At 33.7% G+C, this 21,109-nt stretch overlaps 4 protein-coding genes across 10 annotated transcripts in view; 2 read left to right on the top strand and 2 right to left on the bottom strand.

Annotated features, from left to right (window-relative positions):
- The window catches only part of LOC412777 (sodium/potassium/calcium exchanger Nckx30C), a 54,425-nt gene extending 42,858 nt beyond the window's left edge, over nt 1-11,567 (top strand). For all 6 annotated transcript variants that reach the window (XM_006571284.3, XM_006571283.3, XM_006571282.3 and 3 more), the window contains one exon: nt 714-11,567. In XM_006571284.3, coding sequence (XP_006571347.1) covers nt 714-954 — 241 coding nt within the window. In that variant the 3' untranslated portion in view covers nt 955-11,567. The remainder of the gene's footprint in view (nt 1-713) is intronic.
- A 1,344-nt stretch (nt 11,568-12,911) lies between these two features.
- Nucleotides 12,912-14,953, bottom strand: LOC408575 (DNA methyltransferase 1-associated protein 1). Its single transcript, XM_392117.7, has 6 exons — nt 14,806-14,953; nt 14,098-14,685; nt 13,704-14,034; nt 13,455-13,596; nt 13,223-13,377; nt 12,912-13,151 (listed from the first exon to the last, which is right to left on the bottom strand). Coding segments are annotated over exons 1-6 (1,323 nt in total). The 5' UTR covers nt 14,808-14,953; the 3' UTR covers nt 12,912-13,046.
- Nucleotides 14,954-15,180: 227 nt separating this feature from the next.
- On the bottom strand, nt 15,181-16,598 carry LOC551791 (TM2 domain-containing protein almondex). The gene is made up of 5 exons (XM_624176.6): nt 16,292-16,598; nt 16,158-16,225; nt 15,934-16,077; nt 15,595-15,860; nt 15,181-15,526 (listed from the first exon to the last, which is right to left on the bottom strand). The coding sequence occupies exons 1-5, from the start codon at nt 16,380-16,382 to the stop codon at nt 15,391-15,393; spliced, it is 705 nt and encodes a 234-aa protein (XP_624179.3). The 5' UTR covers nt 16,383-16,598; the 3' UTR covers nt 15,181-15,390.
- A 389-nt stretch (nt 16,599-16,987) lies between these two features.
- On the top strand, nt 16,988-21,016 carry LOC408574. 2 transcript variants are annotated; one of them, XM_392116.7, is made up of 10 exons: nt 16,988-17,453; nt 17,645-18,520; nt 18,603-18,854; nt 18,919-19,195; nt 19,286-19,563; nt 19,654-19,797; nt 19,899-20,142; nt 20,197-20,339; nt 20,402-20,537; nt 20,618-21,016. In XM_392116.7, exons 2-10 carry the CDS (start codon nt 17,675-17,677, stop codon nt 20,797-20,799), a joined length of 2,502 nt encoding a protein of 833 aa, XP_392116.3. In that variant the 5' UTR covers nt 16,988-17,453; nt 17,645-17,674; the 3' UTR covers nt 20,800-21,016. The 2 variants fall into 2 exon arrangements, with proteins under 2 accessions (XP_392116.3, XP_016773297.1); XM_016917808.1 differs by having other exon boundaries at nt 17,011-17,165.
- Nucleotides 21,017-21,109: the final 93 nt, after the last annotated feature.

Genomic DNA, 21,109 nt, shown 5'->3' with positions numbered 1-21,109 from the left:
GACAACCGACAGGATATATAAAGGAAAGTCGACATCGCGTTGAATCCTTTGGTCGCGAATGACGTATGCACGGAATGTTTCGAAATCTTCTTTCTTTTTTTCTTTTTTTTTTTTTCCGAGCGAAAAGTTTCAATTCGCTGCAACGTCGAGTGGAAGGAGGTCACGGGCCACTTGATCGTAAACAGTTCTCTCTGCGAAATGTACGTGTAGAAGTGGTAAATCGAAGGAAATGCGTAATCGTCGAATCGAGATATCTTTTATGACGAGAAATAATCGAACGTTTTCTTCTTGATTTCTTGATAAAACGAAATGGAATTAACAGATACAGTAAAACTCCCCGAACTTGAACTGAAAGACAAGCGTATAAGAAGAATATCGTAGGATAAGATAGAATTCTATCTAATTCTTTTCTTCCATCGATTTACGATTTTTTTCGTTCGATAAGAGAGTTTCACAGCCATTCGTATGAGAAGATTTTCCTTTTCTTTCTAAAACGCTTCGAACGCTTCGACTATTGCAGAATTTTTATAAAAAATAATTTTGCAACCAGGATCGTTTTGCGTTTATCGTTGAACGAATTAATAATCCTTTGTTTAATTTTGTAGACAGAGACATAAGAAGTCGATGAAGCATGAGAAATTTCGTTCGTATAAACGGAGTTGATGACCGTGATGAAATTCGGCTCGATTTTCGGTTGTATTTCTGCCCCCCAGGCTTCCGGTACCGTGGCTGCTGTACGGCTTGATCTACGGAAGACCCGTGGAAGTGAACTCGGTGGGGATGGTGTGCAGCATAGCGATCCTATTCTGCATGCTGCTGTTCGTCATCTTGAGCATCGCCTGTTTCAAGTGGCGGATGAACAAGGGCCTCGGGTTCACCATGTTCCTCCTCTACTTCGTCTTCGTCGCCGTCTCGCTGATGTTCGAGTACGAGTTCCTGGTCTGTCCGGTCTAGGAACGAGGAGCATCCGAGCAAGCCAGAGGTCCAACGAGGACGGTAGATGGACGCACATTTACGGGTCTCGTCATCGTCATTATCATCGTCGTCGGCGAGTGGTCCACGGCCGACGAGAGAAATCTTCCTCGAGCGCCGCATCGATCGAAAAGAGGAAAGAGAAAGAAAGACACGATAACAGCCTTCCCGAAATAATTATCGAAAACAGTGTTGATGCACCACATCCCCCTTCCCTCGTTCCCCGAGAATCTCGTTACCCTCCCAAAACGGTTAACACGTTACCCCAGGTTACGAAGCGTTTTTGTTCTAGTCGAGATACGTGTACATATTGTATAAACCTTGAAATACCTGAAACAAAATACTCGTCTCGTTAAGAATCGCAGCGACCTCCTGTTCGATGGAACAGTCGTTGCTGAAACGCAGCGAGCGTGTCTCTCGATCGTGCCAACGATTGCGCGAAGTAATATCGACTTTATATAATATCATAGAGAGAGAGAGAGAGAGAGAGAGAGAGAGAGAGAGAGAGAGAGAGAGAGAGAGAGAGAGAGAGAGAGAGAGAGAGTTGCACCATTTTATTCCTCCTTTTAATCTTTTCTTATTCCTTCTTCTTCTTCTATTACTACCACTGTTACTATTACTACTGTTATTATTACTACTACTTGCTACTACTTACTACTATTACCACTACTATTAGTACTACTGTTATCACTACCACTACTCTTTCTCTTCTTTCTTATTCTTCTTCTTCCCGTGTATTTCTACTCGTACGAAAAAACTACCAACTACGTTTCTCTTACGATCTCGACTTATCCTAGATGTAGAATCTTTATTCAAGACAATTCGCTCGTCGACGCCACTCGTTAGGTTCCCGCGTACGCTCGAAGCTTGACGCGCCGATATCTCGAAACACTCTCTCCTTTTCCTCCTCGTTTTCCAACGCGACTTTTCTCGAGAATCGTCGAATTCGCGACCAGGTTTACGCCTACGTCCATCTAATCAAGAAGGAAGAGATATTTTTCGTAGACATGCTTCGATTCGTGACTTTCCAAGTGGCGTTAGTCGAACTGCCAAATCGTTCCACGAAGGAAACAATGAATTTGCTATCGTGTAAAATAATATATATAAATAAATAAATAAATAAATATATATATACATATATATAGTTCTCGATCGCGATTTACGATCGTTTGGCACGATTCCATTGCTGGCGGTGAACGATTCCTCGTTGGGCAATGGACGGGCTGACCGCTCGCTGATTTCTCTCTCTAAAAAGCAACATTCTCTTTTCGCCTATAATCGTAGAATATAGCCAATCTACTGTGTCGTGTTCGCAAAATCTGCACGGATGCGATTTCTGACGGTCGACGCTTCGTTTTCGAGTCGTTTCCGGGAAAATGTGCGAGGCATTCGCAATCGGGATCCTCCTTCTTCCACGCTTTTTCCAATTTTCGAACAAAGAAAAGAAGGGGAAAAGATCGAAACGACGTCGTGAGATTAAATTAATTAATCGATAATTCAGGGACGAAACGACCAACGTTTCGATTTTGATCGATCGCGCAATCGCCTCGAATGATCGTTGAGGACGCGCGCGTGATACCTCGACACATACGTTGTTACGCCGTTTGTTACGCCGCGAAACATTGATATTGTTCAAAGAAATAAAAAAAAAAAAAAGAAAAATAAACGAACTGCGACTCCACTTTCGATCGAACAGATCGAACGTGGCATGATTTTTCTCGATCGATTGGAAACGAATTCGTCGATCGCCAAAAGTGCGCTCCATTCCTGCACGCCGAGAACGGAAGCGGCGCCGGTTCGGATCGCGAATCGCGGAAACGATGGCGGTCGAATCGATCCTTTGAATATCGCAGATACGAAATTTCTTATCTCCCTTCTGATTGTATAATAAAAAAATAGAAGAACGCCTTCAAGAGCTTCCCGAGCGGGCTGTGGTAATTTCGAGAGGAGCAACAACAGCCGAGAAGAACCGCCCTCGTTTCGACGAACGAGAGCGTTCGTTTTGCCGAGGATACGCGGCTCCGGTTCCGGGCGTGCCCGTTTTTAAACTTGGATTACTAACTAACTAAAACTATCGAGCAAATATAATCTACGTAAGAGGCACGAGGAGAGATCGAACCTTCCTAAAATCGCGTAGCGAAATTAAAAGGAAAGCTGTTGGAGGGAACGCGGTGCAGCCGGCTCGTTCGTTCTTCGAAACGAGAACACCCGCGACGCTTGCCTCTGCACCTTCTATTTTGACGGTATTCACCAAAACGATCGACGAGAGAGTAACTGCACACCGTTCTTTCTAGCGTGGAAGAGTAAACGAGCTAGCAACGATCTCGCGCGAGGAACGAGAGAATGAAGAAGAGCGTTTCGAGCGACGAATACGAGAAGCCGAAGAGGACGAACAGACTTTTTGATTACGTACATATACAATACATACATATATATATATGCGTGAGAGAAGGAAGTTTCGTGATCTCGAGAGCGATTCTCACTAAGCTATTTTTCACTAACAACAATTCTTTCGAGTTTTCGACGCCACGCTACGCCACGCTATGGTGATATCGTTAGACGATGTTAAATAATTATATTATTATATATCGTTGTTACATGTACACGCGAGCGGAGAAACAGAGAGGAGTGCGAGAGATGGAGCGAGAAAGAATGAGAGAAAGAGAGAGAGAAAGAGACGTGTACAGAGGATAATAAGTGTGTGAGTGGAATATGAAAGAATGAAAGGGGGGAGGGAGGGAGGGTGAATGTGGCAGAGAGATAAAAGCGAAGAAGAAGAGAAAAACTTTTTAATTCGTGTTAACAGAATTTCTGTATTATATAAAAATGTTTCAAAGTACCGTTTTGACCGCGTAGATTGTAACAAATAGTTATAACGTGATACCGACTAAGTTTTAGGAATATCGAAAAAAAAAAATAAAAAATAAAAAGTAAAAAGTAAAAAATAAAAAAAAATAAAAAGAAAAAAAAGCGGAGAAGAAATGTGAATAATAATCGCAGCGTGATCGCTGCGCGACGAGACGATTAGAAAGAGCGACGTATGTATCCGGAACCGCCTGAACGCCTAACAGCGGCCTAGCTTTTTACTAAAGAAGAAAAAACAGGAAAACATAAAAAAAAAAAAAAAAGAAATACTCTCGCACGACGCAAAAAAGCTGACGCAAAGAATCAAATCGTAACGAGGAGAGACCAGAAATTCACTTGGGATGAAACGGAGAAGAAGAGGAACAAAGAAAAAAGAAAGAAAGAATGGAAGAAAAGAAGAACACAGGGAACATAACAGGGATTCGGTAACGAAATTAAACGAGAAATTTCACTCTTCGCGCATACTTCAAACGTTGTCACGCTTTTGTATATTCTCGACTCGAAACTGAAAAAAGGGAAGGGAATCGTGGAACGGTTCTCGATCGCGTTCCGAGAAAAAGGAAACATCGTGTTTGCGCCCCCGTTCTCTCTACGAGTCATCCTTGCTCTTAAACTCTTTTTAGCCGCTGCTAACACACGTCTTACACGTCTATCGTTCTCGCTCTTCTTGCCACAAAACGTCCGAGTGTTGTTTGACCCTCCCGTTTTCCACCGACTTTCACATCTCTAGCATCGAATTAATCTTACGCTTTTAACACTATTAATTCCACTATTGATCCGTGGTGGCGATCGGCCGTGGTGGTAATCGACTCTCTCCAGGATTTGTCGCGGAAGAAGAGGAAGAAGAGGAAGAAGAGAAAGAAGAAGAAGAAGAGGAAGAAAAGAAAGAGGAAGAAAAGAAAAAAGAGAAAGAAAAGAAAGAAGACAAAGAAGAGAAAGAAGAAAAAGAAGAAAAAGAAGAGGAAGAAGAAAAAGAAGAGGAAGAAGAGCGAGGATCATCGCCGATCGTCTCGCGTTGCATCGCGTCTAATTGTCAGCTGTTCGCCTTATCGTCTACTGATACTATTGATACTTCAACAACAAGGAAAAAAACAGATGTGGTTTCGGATTGATTCGTGAAAGTAAAACCGAGATTCGCGAGAGGGAAGAAAAGCGTGGGTATAAATGAGGGAGAAAAAGAGAGAGAGAGACGGAAAGGACAATGGAAGAGTGAATGCAGCAGCTTCTCACGAGACGATTTGACACGAATGAGCGAGCAACGTTAAAGCGCGTAGATTATTATAAACGAACGAGAGCAGGAGAGGAAACCTTTAGCGCGAAGTAGCTGATAGGACGTAGCGTTTCTTAATAGTTTCGTAAACGATTATGAGAAGCAAGTAGCGAAAGATGCACAATACGATCTTCCCGAAGTACCGATCACTGATCAACAAAACGATTAAAAGAAACAAAAAGATTAAAAAAAATGATAAAAAGGAAAGAGGAGAATAAGAGATACGCAGACAAGTGATGGAAGTAAAAAAAAAATGAAATAAAAACGGCGGCGCCTCTTTTTTGCAATTTAGCATTTTTAGTACCACGCCGAGGAAGAGAGCGAGAGAGAGAGAGAGAAAGAGAGAGTGCTTGCGCGAGAGAAATGAATGAGAGAAAGAAAGAGAGAAAGAGAGAGAAAGAAATTCCGTGTAGCTTCAATTATTATAAACGTTTTCAATCAAACATTTGTTATCGTAGAGTGTAACTGATATCGTAACGATCGATTATTAATTCGTACGTCGAAACATAGAGAAAAATCGCGCGCTACCAACAGGTTCAACGCCAAGAGACGACGTTTGGTCATCAAAGAAGCGAATTGACCTGCGTTCAGTACGGGTGTGGCCGAGGCCGCGAACAAAATAAGGCAATTCCTCGAGCTTTCGACCTTCCTCTCGAACCAATTCCTCTTGCACTCGATCATCTATACGAAGAAAGGAGTATTCGACGAGAAAATTGTTCGTCTTCGAGACGAAACGAAAGTTCCTGAATTGAAGAGGTAAGAGATTTATAATCGCGAATCGTCGGATAACAAAAAAAGAAAAAAAAAAAAGAAAAAGAAGAAAAAAAAAGGTATTTTTCTCGAAGAAATTTTTCGTTTCGAAATCGAAATCGTGCATCGCAATCGTGGTAGTCGATATAGTTGAAGAGGAGATATTGTTGCGAGAAAAGAAGGGTAAACGATAAACGAGGGGAGAGTTCGTTAAGTTCGTTATTCTCGTTGAAACGAAAACGGATGAACGGGAAATCGCGTGATAAGGCGAAGGTCGGGAGAAATGCTCGAAGCTCGTGGTATTATCACGCTCGTAATTTGTACTTTATAATACTTTAGGATAAACATCGTTGAGGGTTGAAAGGGGACATCGAGTTTCAATTCTAATCTCTGAACTTTCGACGCGCGTCTCGCGACGAGACGTAACGGGACACACGTCGTTGCGGCCGATTCTATATATTTAACGGCTCGAAATTCATTTTTATATATTAAAAAGAAAAAGAAAAATAATGAAAAAAAAAATATATATATATATATATACGCGGTATGTAAGAACGATCGTTCAAGTCGAATCTTACGTTGTCGAAAATATCGGTATGCGTATGGTACCAATGCCAGTATCGACAGACTATTCGTTTGTAGCGAATTACGGTTCAAAATTTCTTATTTTTCTTTCGCCGTTCGAAACGCGTTTATATCTAAGCTGGTGGAAAGGTTCTTTTCGTTCGAGCGATGAAAACAGGAAACCGAGGAAGGATCTTATCGAAATATATTTTACGACCCAGTTCGTTTCAACGCGATCGTCATCACGGTTGCCCTAATTTTTCTCCCCCTTTTCGTTCTTTTTTCGTCTTTTTTATCATTTTACATTAAACACGTCAACGAAAATTCACTTTTCATTAGTTATTCTTTCACGCGACGACTCGGATCATAGGATCATAAAATGCTTGTCGGACCAAAATAATCGTATATAAAATTTTGTATTTGATGTTTTCAAATTGTCATTCTTGGAATATCCGCGAATGAAATACGCGAGAGAATTATCTTATTTTGCCAAATAATCGAATTGATGGAATCGAACGAATTCGCGCGTGATATGTCAAGTAGTTTAGGACTTGGACAGTCGCGAGGAAAATATGATTCCGTGATACGAGTCAAAGAAATATGATGAAACTTGTTTGTTTCTCTTCTGATACGACAAGATAAATGTTTATTCTCCCTGTATGTCACACGATCGTGTTGATAATATTGTTTTTTTTCATTCGTTCAATAACGTTAATTGTTATTATATGTCTAGAAAAAAAAAAGAGAAAGAGAAAAACATCAGGAAAAATAAGAAAGAGAGAAAGAGGAGGATAGAAAACGACAGCACGAATCAGTGTATATGAGAGAGCGAGAGAGAAAGATTGAGAGCTTGAGTGTATGTACATACAAGTGTGAATGAGTGAAACAGAGTGCTAGAAAATGGGGGAAAAGGGGATGGAGGAAACAGAAGAGAGAAAAGAAATTTCGCTTATAAAGGCTTAACGATCCAAAAAAAAAAAAAGAAAAAAAAAAGAAAAAATTATTCTCTTGGCAATGACAAGGCGTGAACGCACATATCAAAGAGAAGGAGATGTTGACGATTTAATAAAAAAAAATATAACTAAAATATATACATTAGCGGTTATTATTAGAGATTTAAATTGTAAGATACTTAGGGAAAATTATAAAAAGAAAAAAATAAAAGGATAAAAGCGTTACAAAGTTTCTATATATATATATACATATATATACACGATTAAAGAATTATGTTAAATATGTATTATATGTATGTATATATAATACATATATTATCATATATATATATATATATAAATATATATATATATATTGTTTTCGAATGATGGATAAACGATTCAATCGCGTGCAGATCGATTATTGGACACGTATTAATGGTCGCACGCGTGCACACACCCACACACGCACACCGCACTATGTATACTATAAGAGACGTGTGTGTGCGCGTACGAAGGTTACACGCGTGAAAAATGGCAGGCAATTATCGATCTTTGACGTGTATATCACGTCTTTTGTGATTAGTTGCACGCAACAACAGCCAGGTGTTTCTCTTGCAACGTGCGCGCACGCGTGTACAGATATGTATATGTATGTGTATATATATATGTATATACATATATATATATATATATATATATATATATATATATATATATATGTGTACATATACGTGTCATCTCGTTTGTTCCAGTTCTTTTTCGCGTATGTATATATATATATATATATATATGTATATGTATATGTATATATATACATATATACATACATATACATTATATTTTATGATTGTCATTGTTAAATTCGTCGCATGACATAGGGTTTTACCCCCGTCCATCGCCGCAGTAGTAAACGTATTGGATACGACATAATTAAAAAAAAAATCCGGATTTTACGAGATAAACGAAAAGACGAATGAACCTAGGTTATCGCAGAAACTTAGATAAACAAAAAAAAAACAAAAAGAATGGATAAAATATTACAAATAATTATACTATTATACATACATTATCTATTATATACAGGCGCATATAAATATATAAAGGTCTAACGTTGTATACGTCGGGATGAGAGTCCGAGGAAATAGAATGAATTTATTACGGCAACGTTTTCTTTCGCTCGTGCGTACGAATATATGACATTGTCGCTCTTCTATTAACCCTTTCTCTGCCCTCGAATATTCGTTCCACGCGCGTGATATGTATATATATATATATATATATATATATATATATATATATATTTCCACGTTCCAATCCTTTTCGATACAGCTTTTAAAGTGATGTAAAATGGGTGATCATTTTCTCGTTACAACGGGAGTTAATCGAATAATCGTGAAATGTATCGCGATCCTTTGCGCTTAAACATCTCGAGGGTCGGCGATCAACAATCTCATTATTTCTTTGTTACACGTTGCACGATGAACACAGTATTCACAATGAACATTTCTATGAAACTTCCACTAGATTATCTACCAAATTATTTCGAAGTTAAAGATTATTGTTAAATTATTGTTCAAGAAAAAATTGTTGTATACCAACGTTTATCTATTCCTAGAGAGAAGAAGGAAATTTTGTTTTAAAAAGAAAAGCGTGGAGTTGGAGAACGATGACAGTATTAGGGTTAAATTGGAACGTACAAGGATCGATTCTGTTTTTCAGATTATTTAAGATACGTACGATTAGACGAAATCAGCCTAGTATGTATATACATACATATACATATATATATTATACACACTCCCATACATACACTCGAGTACACAAACAAAAAAGACAAAAAATATATATATATATATATATACATACATATGTATAAATATAAATATTATATTGAATTTTACTACGGATTGCAGTGTGCATATGCAATTTGATCGAGAAACAACGAGGTCTCGATAAGCGATTTGACGATTTTTGTGATACCTGTCAAATATGTAAACGGCAAATCGATCTTCTCGATAGACGACCACGCTTTTCGTTTGTCTCAGTCATGGTGTAATTTCGTAAGGACGCCTGTACAAGCGTATTTTCAACGGAGACAAGACAAATGCTGCACCAACGACCATGTTATTTACACCTCACGCAGGATGATTTTCGGCTTATATCTAGAGAAATCGCTGATCGCGTGCGAGTTGAGCGTTAACGAGGATTAAATGCAAGATAAAAGAAAAAAAAAGAAAAAAATGAGTACAATGAAATCTCGAAAAAAAAAGAAAAAAAAAAGAAAAAGAAAAAAAGAAAGAATTCATAAATAAAAATATAACCGGATGATGTTAAAGTATAAATGTCGCGTTGGAATCAAATCGTTGGCGAACGAGCGTCCAGGATTGACAATTGAACATACAAATCGATTGCATCGTCCTCTTTTCTCTTGTCTCATAAGAAGATATGAATTCATGAATTACTTTTACAGAAATACGAAAATCTGTAAGAATTCGAAAAAGATCAGCCACCCGTTATTATTTTTTGAATTTTAATTTTAAAAAAACTGTGTCGTTCGTTGCATGCTCGTTCAAAATTAGTGATCGAATATCAATCGAAGATCAATCGGACGCTTGACGTTCGTTCGACGTAGCAGTTCCATCGCGACCGATACCGCGTGCAATAAAACAAAATATGTAAACAATATTAATATCATTATATACAACATTTTTACGGCATATACGAATACGATGTAGAGAAAAGCAGGTGAAACAAGTTTAGGATAATATTACTTGTTGTTGTCTACCATAGCGTTGTAGTTATATACAATACAGGTAGAAAATTATAGGCAAGCCGAAGCGAATGTGTGAAAGAACAAATGCGAGAGTGTAACGTGAGAGAGAAAAAAATGCATGTGAGCAAAAATGAACGTGAAAGAGAGAGAGAGAGAGAGATGCGAATGAGTCAAGAAAGAGAGAGAAGAAAATTTGATGCAATTGACGAGCGTACATGTTATTCTTACATAATACAACTATATATATTCACATATATATGTATTGTACATATATCTATGTGTGTGTGTATATATATACATACATATGTATATATATATATATATACATATACATACATACAAGGAAGCTAGTTATTTAAAAGCAACAACAACCAACAGAAAAAAAATCAATGATTAATATTATATACAGAAATCTATACATACAAACTTTAAAGAACGTGTGCCTATGTGCGCACGTGCGTACGCGCGCGTACGTGCGGACACTCGACAACCCCAAATCCACCCGATTCTTACTTCCTACTCGATCAACCATTCTGCAACCTCTCTCCTCTTTCTCAATTCTAACATTCATCCATCCCTTCTCTCTGTCCCCTTTCACTCCCATCCATCCATCCATCCATCCACCCATCCACCCATCCACCCATCCACCCATCCATCCCTCAACCCCTCTGACCATTCCATTCTCATCCTATCGCTCTTTTTCTCTCTTTCTATCTCTCTGTCTCTCCCTCCATTCTATTTCACACGCACTTGCGCACATATCCATGACGCATTATCGTAGCCGTGTTGTGTAGGGAATGTCTTTAATGAATAAGATACGATTTCTCATGTTACATGTTATAAGAAACAAAAAAAAAAAAAAAAAGAAGCAGCAAAAGTAATTCAAAAAAAAAAAATAATAATAATAATAAAATAATAACGAGACAAATCTCTTCTCCGGTCAGTTGCAGGATCGCTCGAACGTTGTTGAATCAATAACCCTGTGGAAGGTTTCGCGTTGTATAAAAGAGAAAAGAATAATAAGATAAAATAAAATAAAATATCAAGCGCAGAAAGAAAAAAATACATTAAAGAAAAGTGGAAACGAAATAAAGAAAGACGACTTGAAGGAAAAGGCGAAGGGAACTTTCGTTGTACACATACACTCTGTACATTACAAGTTGTTCGTATTCATTATTATTGTTATTATTATTATCGCTACGATTATTATAATTATTACTATTATTGCTACAGATATGTGTATATATGTATACATGTATATGCAGTGTGTATATACATATAGACACGTATTACGCGTTTTACACGTGTTTTGCCAGCCGCGGTGTTCCTTTATTCGTGGCTCAACTTTTTTCTCTCTTTCCACCCAACCCGTTTGCTGTGCCAGAACCAAAGATCGTGCTTGTCTCGTCATGAAAAAATGCGCGAGTCGATTAATAAACCAGTCGAAATATTACAAAAATAGAAAAATATTATCGAAAATGCGATTAAAATAGACGTTGACGCGTTCAATCGTTTATCATCCCTCGCTTCTATTGTCTCACTTGAAAATTTTTCCTTGAAAAAGAATTATAAAGAATTAAAATATTATTTGTTTCATTTTATGTTCAAACGTTGAGACGAATCTTTAAAATATTCGATATTCTATTATAATATTAGTTTGAGGCAACCAATCTAATAAAAGTATGCATTTCTTCAGAAAAAAGCTATCCTTTGAAAGCTTTAAAGTTGCTTGTTCCATTGCTGCGATTATGTCATTTTCTTTGCCAATTGAACAAAATTTAACACTTCGTATTTTGATCTTTTTCTAAAATTCATTTCACTTTGTTTCTCACGTACAAATTGGACGATGAAAAATTGATGAACGTATTCTTTTATTTCGCTTTCCAATTGGTCGAGTCAGAATTGTTGAAAAAAAATTATTTTCCAAAAATAAATCAAGAATATTGGAAAAAATTAAATTGAGGACGCAATTTCGATCAACCCGCTTGAGTATTAGTTTAAATAGTTTGAATATCGAAAAAAGAATATTATAATATTCTAGAATACAATATATATTATATTGTTTAAAAAAAATAAATGACATCTTGTTATCAGGATGACCACGATCGAAGCGTCAGCTCATGAATTGAAAAAGAGAAAAAAGAGAGAAAGAGAGAGACGAGAGGATGCACGATTCGCGAACAATGGATCGGATATGCGGGTCAACGATGCCAGCCAACGTTGTGCCCAATTTTTCCTTATACTTAACTTTGACCGAGAGAGTCCTCACGGCACGGCGTAGATGGAAAAGTCGGGCGGTGGGTTATCGATCATTAAGAACCAGATATATATGCATTATTCCGTACCAAGTACGGCTAGAGCTATCGAGTAATTTAATATAGAATTAAAACAGTCAACTGTATCGCGATTAACGCGCGCGCGCGCGCGCGGAGCACGAACGAAGAAAGGCCTGCATCGACTATCTTTCCTCCACACTTTTAACCTGATTTCCCGTTCCTTCCGAAAAAAAAAAATCCAATTCCCGTTATTCTAATATTCCTGCCTCCCTCTAACCCTCAACAAAAACAAAACAACATATTGTAATCTATTGTAGATTGTTGTAGATAAATTATACGGTTTGACCGTACATTGTTACTTTTTGTCGACAATATAAAATACACAGATATATAAGTAATTGACGTCTCGTTCCAGTTATTTTATTATTGTTTGTTATCTGTACACCTTATAATGCAAAACGAAATTATGGGAAAGGAGAAGATATTTCTATTCAATGATTTCAACATTTTGTTAAATTATTTTTAATTGTTATCTAATAAAAAATAAAAAAATTATACAGAAGAATTAAACAAACGAACTCGGTGATCCGCAATATCGCATAAGAAATTATTTACAATTTTTGGCAATTTGTTTAAAAAAATTAGTGGGTAATGGATGGCATACTGGGTGAACCCACCACATCTATTATGTCTGCTTTAACTTCAGGCTCTGTTTTTGGTAACAAGGCAGGTGGTATCGTTAATGTCTGAAAATTTGATTATTTATGTTATTTCTCAGAAAAATTGAAATTTATCATTTTATATTTAAATAATGTACCTTTCCAGGTGCTAAAGCTTCGTATTGATGCCTCAACGATTGCAATTCATAATCGCATGTCGATAATGCACTTCGAAGTTCGTAGTGCAAAACGATATCGCTTCTTAATTCATTAAATTGTTGACATATTTGCTCAGTAGGTGGTGGATTTAATTCTTTAAGAAAATCGTATATATAAAATCAAATCAAGGAAAATAAAATAAAAAATAAACTGCATATTTGATGATTATACCTATTCGAAGTTCATTGAGCATTTGTTCAATACCCTTCATTTTTTTTTGACCCAAACTACTCGGCAACTTTATTCGTTGAGAACGAAGAGAAACACCGCTATTTTTAAAATCTGGAAATTTAATTCCAGCTGATTCCACTGTCTAAAAATTTTAATTTATATTAATACATTTTTGCAAAATTATATAATTCAATATCACTTCAGTATCTCTTAATATAAGTACAAAAATATAATTATGATTATTATTACATGAGAGGTATCTGCTTTGTTTGGTCTATTTCGAGCAGAAGCTCCAGTCTTCTTTGCTGGTTTTCTTTCGTTCTTTCTTGGATCAGCTTGATGATCAGCAGCTGTTATTAATTTTTGCAAATCTTGAGTTTTTCTATCTCTTTCCTTCTTTCTTTGTTCAATTTTTCTTAATTCAGTTAATAACATTTGCTCTTCTTCTACCTGTTCTGGTGTTCTTTCAAATAATTTTTTTAACTGCTCTTTCCTGCGTTTTTCGTGTTCAGCATCAAATATATAAACTTTATCGGTGTGAGATTTTGCTTTTGTCAAAGCTGCACATACTTGATAATATCTAAACAATATAAAATATACAAATATACAAATAGAAATAGAAAAGTTTGAAATAATTATCTACCTTTCTTTTAAATCTTCTACAGATCTTGCAGGAAATTTTGTGCAATCCCATCTATCTTTGATTATGATAAACCTTAGATCGAACCTCCTACACAAATCAAACAAATGATCGGTTTCTGCTCTTGTCCAACCATTTGTAACCAAATGTTGAACATATTCTGCATTGGTATATGTTGGAATAGGAACCTTTTTATTAAACTTGGCAAAAGGATATTCTTTTCCTGCATCTGCAACTCGTCTCCAATGGTGAAAAACAGCACCATCTGTCCTAGCCGGATTAGTGAATGGTGTCCATTTCCATGGTCTAACTTTTTTCATACCAAGTTTAGCTCTAACTTGTTTGTATCCTTTTGCAGTATCCGTTGGAAATAACGGTGGTACATCATTATTATCTTTACAGAGCAATGCAAAGACTTCACGGTGCATGCCTTCTGGCCTCTTTGGCACTTTGTATTCATATTTTTTTCGATTTTTTTTATCACTGCCTATAATTGATTCTTTTGTGAGCTCGCTAGTAGTAGGTACCTCGATGTCTAATATATCTCGTACATCTGCCATGCTTTCGAGTTTTGATAAACTTTTGTCCTTCCTGTAATTAGACATTTTATTTTAAGGTTAACACAAAACATTCGATAAATATATTGCTATATAGTGAATTTATGAGATACAAAATTTATAATGATATATAAAAAATAAATTATATACGTACATTGTTAAATATTTGTCTTTTTGTCAGTCACACGATCAAATTTAATCAAAACTGTATTTACTTTCGTAGTTTTGTAAGACACACTAACTCAGTAACGTCGTACAATTTTTATGAATAATTCCGCTAGAGGGGAGTTGAGTAAATAAAATCTCATTTTTAATATTACGAAAATAAATTAAATTAAAAATTATATATTAATTATTAAACAATAGAGAAGACACAATAAAATTTATTGTATAAATTAAATTAATTAAAAATTAAAGTAAATGAATAATTGAAAAATTATTTATAATTTGATGATATATTGATTTAATAATGATTTAAAGAGGATAATTAGATAATAAAATTAAATAACATTATATAAGAATAAAAATATTTTATGATTATGAAAGTCTCTATTTAATGATTTATGTATGTACATATCACATTATAATTCAGTTCTTTGAAAAGTGATAAATAAAATTCTCATATTTTATTTAAATACTACTATTTGACTGAATAACTAATATACATATATAAAACTAATGTTGAAATTATAAATTTTTCTCCTTTTTTTATATACAATATGATTGTTTTAAAATCTATTTAAATATATAACGATCCATCTGCTGGACCTAAATATCTCATGGAAATAAGCATTACATCAATTAATGTCCATACTCCAAGTCCTCCAAAACTAAACAATTTACCAATTCCTTCTTGCCAATGACCCAAATAAAATCTGTAATACATATTCAAAATATGGATTATTTTTTATTCAACGTTCAATTCACCAAATATATAACATACCGATCAGCTCCGAAGCCTCCTAATGTGATGCTTAAAATTAAAGCAGTAGACCAACGATATCCCACAGTCCAATTACATAATAAATTTTTCATAAATTTACGTCTTCCTAAACATAGTATATCACCATTTACTGTACAATTTGTTCTGTAATATTGTCGTGGAGAAGCAACAGAACTACAAGAATTTTTTTGATGGCATTCATGCTCCCAATGTTCTGTTTGATAACAGTAACGACATATATATTTCTTTTGAAAGGATTGCTCACCCTTGAAGTTTAATATATTAAATAGTATAAAAATATATGATATGTGCAATGATATATAATATTGTATAACTTACAACACAATCAATATGTTCTAGAACAGAACAATTAGCAACATATACAGCTCCATATACACAATTAGGATCTAAATTACATTTTATACAATCTCCACTTAATTGTGAACAAGTAATACCACTTGGACATAATCTTGAAATTTCTTCCTATTAATGTTATAATTATTTAAATTATAATTATTTAAACATATTTTTTCTTGAATAAAAATAATTTAATTTTTATATACCTTTGTACTACTATATGCTGGTGTAGAGTTTACATTAGCTTCTCTTTGTGCATATTTAATTGCAGTCTCTGTAATCAAACTATCATTAGAAATATTTTGTATAAATATTTAAACGAACTTAATATATAATTTACCATAACCCATATGAGCCTGTTTGACAGTAGTCGAAAAAATCGCCAGAAGAATAAAAATCACATTTCTCGAATTAATTCGAACAATATTCATTATGAATACTGTTTAATTAATTGAATTGATCCACACGTACACAAAAATTCAATAATATTTTATTTATTTATGTATAGAATCATAACTGATTCATTCATTCAGTTCGTTTAAAATCTGAATACAGAATTTTTGTATATAAGAAAATTTTATTTCCTTTAGTTTTCTATAAAATAATCTTATAATATTTAAAATCTAAATAATTGTAAATAAGAAATGATTGAATTTGTTCTTGATCAAAACAAAACAATGTGATTCTAGAAACTAACGATCTTGAATTTTTTATATTCATTCCTTTGACGTTATCTAAATTTCTAGATAATGTATAGTAAATATATCTAATGTTTGAAAATTATAATATTGCAATTTTTTATTGAATTTTTTCATGAAACATATTATTAATTATATAATTTAATCATAATATTTAAATATTTATGTATAAATTACATTGATTATACTATATATATTATAAATATATGATTTATTATAGTTAAGTGCACAAATAGCTATATGAATCTTTACGATTGGTTGATATTTTCCTTGAAGTGTAAGAATACATTATTTGTACACTATACTATGATGATTCCTAATTTAAAAGAAACTCTAGATAATATTTCCTTTCAGACAAATAATAAATGTATAACGTAACGCGTATAATGATATTTTGTAAATGTTTGATTATCTTATTGTGAAAAAAAGCTAGGAGAATTTTTTTCAATGTCGTTTGTGTTTATATTAATAAAACTCAATGTGAATTACTATATACTATTATGAATGATTAAATAGGTTTGTTGAAAAAGAAACGTGTAAAAATATCAGACTTGTGTGTAACTACATTTGTTTCTACTAATCAGCTGACTTCCGGAACTTATATGAGAGAAAATGTTAGTGAGGCAGTGAGGCCTTTCATTCTTTTCACTTGACAGAACAGCATACTCACAAGACAGCAATTTTTTTAATTGTTGATAATTTTATTAATCGAAGACTGACACGTTTAGTTTTTTGTAATCTAAACTTGCTTAGAAAGAAACTAATGTTACACTCTGTATAATCGTGTTGAAAAATAATTCGAAGGTAAATACTACTTATATACTACTAACACATTTTTATCATACATACTTTTATGTGACAGTTATAATACTTGTATGTAAAACATTTTTTCGACTGTAATTAATAAAAAAAGTAATTAAAAATTACATAGTAATATAATATATTCATGATTAAAAGTAAAATAATGAAATTATTTTACTTTGTTTTTTTAATAGGTAATTTGGTGCTATCATCTTAAAAATAATATGAATTCTGAAGAAGGTGCAAGTAACAGTCAAAATAAAAATGGTACAAGATTAGAAGAAAATTTAAAAAAAAATAGCAATAAATCAATTGAACAGTCAACTAAAATTATACAACTTGAAAGTAAATTAAATGGAGATCAAATAAAATTAAGTAATAAATTGAGTGATAATGGTGCCAAGAATCATTTGTCTTCAAAGGCTTCAATTGCATTCGCTAATGGTACAAAATCTACAGAAGATACTACGTGTACCAGTTTTAATAATACTATGGACCAAGATACAAATCAAGACATATTAAATGCAAGTGTATCTCCCATGTTTTTAAATGCTAACAATATTAAATCTCAGACTGTAAACACTAATGTTACAAGTCAATTGAAGCATAAGACTGTAATGAGCACAAGTGCTTTGAATTTGCCTAAACCTCCTATGAATTTAAATTTATCTTCAAGTCAAAATAATATGCATATGAATCATACTTATGGTATATCAGGAACTTATAATTCTGGTACTACATCAAATGCTACTTTATATTTAAATAATTCAGCATCAGTTTCATCCACAATACAGTCAAATTTAACAACAATTAAACCAAATGAAGATATTGATATGAAAAATAATGTAGATTATATTTCTGGAATTGAAAAATGTCCATCAAAAGTGTCATGCAGCTCAGACTCTAGTCCTGAAGTAGACAGTGTCTGGGTATCAAGGTCCTATAGAACTAATAGCTTGTTAAATAATATAGGAGGTAGTATAGGTTCAACAAGTCAAGGAACATGTTGTTTTTTGAGACCTAATATTAATGGAAATAGGGAAATAGCAGGACCGAGTGGATTGCAAAAAGTAAGTTCTTTCATTATTTTATTATAACATATTATTATAACATAAAAAAATTTAATTTTATTATTAATTCATATAATTTTAGAATACACAAAGAGAACAAAATGAGAGGAGAGATTCAAGTTCTGGAAATGAAGGTGACATGTCAGATGGAGAAGATTATTGTATTTATACATATAAGGGAAATGATGATGCAGTTCATTTGATTCAAAAGGAAGAAATAAATCAAGAACAAGTGGAAGAACATGAAGAGGAAGAACAATGCCACAGTGGTAGATCAAGTCCAGAAATGGATTTTTTGGAAATGGACTTTGATCCTGGGCCTTCTTGTGAGCAGGTATTGAATTGTAATGATAAAATGTATTCACACATATTTATTATTTTAATATTTTATAATGTAGGATACAGGAGACAGTGATTTGGCCTCTATTAACGAAGATATACAGAATATAGCATTAGACAATGTAGATCCTGATCCAGTATTAAATGATTTAAGTAGTGGTAAAGTTGTGACTAAACAAGGAATTGCAACTACATCTCAAAACTCAAAGCAAAGTGTACAAAATGTGAATAATGCAGAAATTCAGCAATGTTCTAGCAGTAACCCATATAATTCTGAACCAAGTATAAAACCAAATTATCCTTCTCCATGGATGCCAAGTACTAGTAATGCAATTGGTATATCATTTTTGTTATTTTGGACTATATTGAAATAATAAATTATTCATTTAAATTGAGTGATAATTATATTAAATTGTTAATTTATAGGAAAATGGGAAACTAGTAAAATGTATCGTAATACAAGATGTCCTTTACGAGAATCATATGGATATCATAATACAAGCGGCGATCTTATTTCACCGGGTGACAATAGAGATTCAGACGCAGAATTATGGGTTGAATCTTCATCAGCTTCCATTCCAGAAAACTCAAATTTAAATTCTAGGAGAGTGAATCTCAGTTCAACTCTTTATCATCGCATGATGGCAAAGAAATTGATGCTCAATAAACAAGCTGCATTTAATCAGAGTGGTGACTCAAATCTAGTTAATATAGCTTATAATTTGATATATTATTATATATTACATGTAGCAATGATAATTTATTTGTTAATATATATATACGTATATATGTAGGAAAACGAATTATCTAACGATCGTTTAGATGGCCTTTTACCAATTGAGAAAGTTATGTTATGGAGTGAACAAGAAGCTACAGTAAAACAAGTAACTCAAATAGGAACATCTGCATGTGGTGCTACTGCTGCAATAAATGCTTTGGTATTTATATATATTATTTATATATTTTATATTTATTATTAAATATTTGCATTTAAATTAAGTTTAAGATTATTTCAATTAATTTAAAATGATTTTCGTAGTTGGCTTTAAATGTCCCATTTTCATTAGAAACATTAGTAAAAGGTGTGAATACTAGACAAAGAGAACCAGGTACACCACTACCACGATATTTATATAGTCGATCAGTGGCTGGATCGACACACGGAGATCTGGCCCGCGGCATAGCTTTATGTACAAATGGGTCAGTTATAACAAAATTTTTTGCATTTTATCCCGAAAGAAAAGTTTCATTGTCTCATTGGTTACATTATTGGATATCAAAAGGTATGTAATCAATAAAATGTGAATCAACAATATAGATATACAAGCGTATTTTAGGTGCTGCGCCCATAGCAACGCTAAATTTACAACATTGTGGAGAAGGATGTGATATTCCAGATGCATGGCATCATCAAATGATATTTGGTGTTGGACAAGCAGGAATTTATTTAACTAATCCATTAGAATGTTTACCTGAACAGGTTTGTTATTATTTAAATAAATTAATTACTTAAGTATTATATAAGTTTAATTAATTTTTTAGTATGTTTGGCATCAACTTGTAAGTCCTAGTATTTTACTAATACGAAGAGCGGATGTCTTAGCTCATTGGAATCCTAATACAGATTTAACACCACTCGCTGCTATGGATCAAAAGTGGCGAAAGCTCAATGTTTTTGGTATGTATATTGTTTAAACAATTTAAAATTTATTCTATAAAAATATTTAATATTATTTTTGTATCGCTTATTATTATTAGGTCAAGTTGTAAATATGATACGCGAAGCAATGACCCAGAGACGTCAACTCAATAACTTATCTACTGGAGTAACTCACATTCGTATTCCTGCATCTTATCAAGCAGGTATTACATTAGTTATGTGTGCAGACTCTTCAGCTGCTTCCGAATTGTTACATACCGAACAATTACCACTACTCTAGTCTTGTTGATCAAAATTATTAAAATTCAGGCTGCCCCTTTTTATTTGTAATAAATTTAATTAGCAGGCTGATCCGCACAATGTTATTCACAATAGCTCATTTACTAAATAAGGTGGGGTCAGAATCGAAATAATTTACATTTTTAACACAAAAAATGTTTGTATTCAAAGAGAATATTATTGATTAAAATATATTTCAATAGAATATTTCTGTTTTATATGCAGTTATATTTTATAAATTCATACATTAAAAAAAAATATCAACAAAATTAAAAACTTTTTATGATAAGATATTTTCTAATACAATGATA

The sequence above is a fragment of the Apis mellifera genome, linkage group LG1, assembly GCF_003254395.2.
Source record: "Apis mellifera strain DH4 linkage group LG1, Amel_HAv3.1, whole genome shotgun sequence".
Taxonomy (NCBI): Eukaryota; Metazoa; Arthropoda; class Insecta; order Hymenoptera; family Apidae; genus Apis; species Apis mellifera.
The sequence above is the reverse complement of the archived record's forward strand: the minus strand, read 5'-3'. Positions and strand labels throughout refer to the sequence as shown.

Coding starts and splice junctions, on each gene's coding strand:
- LOC408575 (XM_392117.7), bottom strand. Junction 14,035..14,097: donor GTAGAAGATTTAAAAGAAAG/GTAGATAATTAT, acceptor TATATTGTTTAG/ATATTATCAAGTATGTGCAG. Junction 13,378..13,454: donor GCTCAATGAACTTCGAATAG/GTATAATCATCA, acceptor ATTTTCTTAAAG/AATTAAATCCACCACCTACT.
- LOC551791 (XM_624176.6), bottom strand. CDS start 16,382: ATGAATATTGTTCGAATTAATTCGAGAAATGTGATTTTTATTCTTCTG. Junction 16,226..16,291: donor ACAGGCTCATATGGGTTATG/GTAAATTATATA, acceptor GTTTGATTACAG/AGACTGCAATTAAATATGCA. Junction 16,078..16,157: donor CAGCATATAGTAGTACAAAG/GTATATAAAAAT, acceptor TAACATTAATAG/GAAGAAATTTCAAGATTATG.
- LOC408574 (XM_392116.7), top strand. CDS start 17,675: ATGAATTCTGAAGAAGGTGCAAGTAACAGTCAAAATAAAAATGGTACA. Junction 20,143..20,196: donor ACATTATTGGATATCAAAAG/GTATGTAATCAA, acceptor AGCGTATTTTAG/GTGCTGCGCCCATAGCAACG. Junction 20,340..20,401: donor TAGAATGTTTACCTGAACAG/GTTTGTTATTAT, acceptor TTAATTTTTTAG/TATGTTTGGCATCAACTTGT.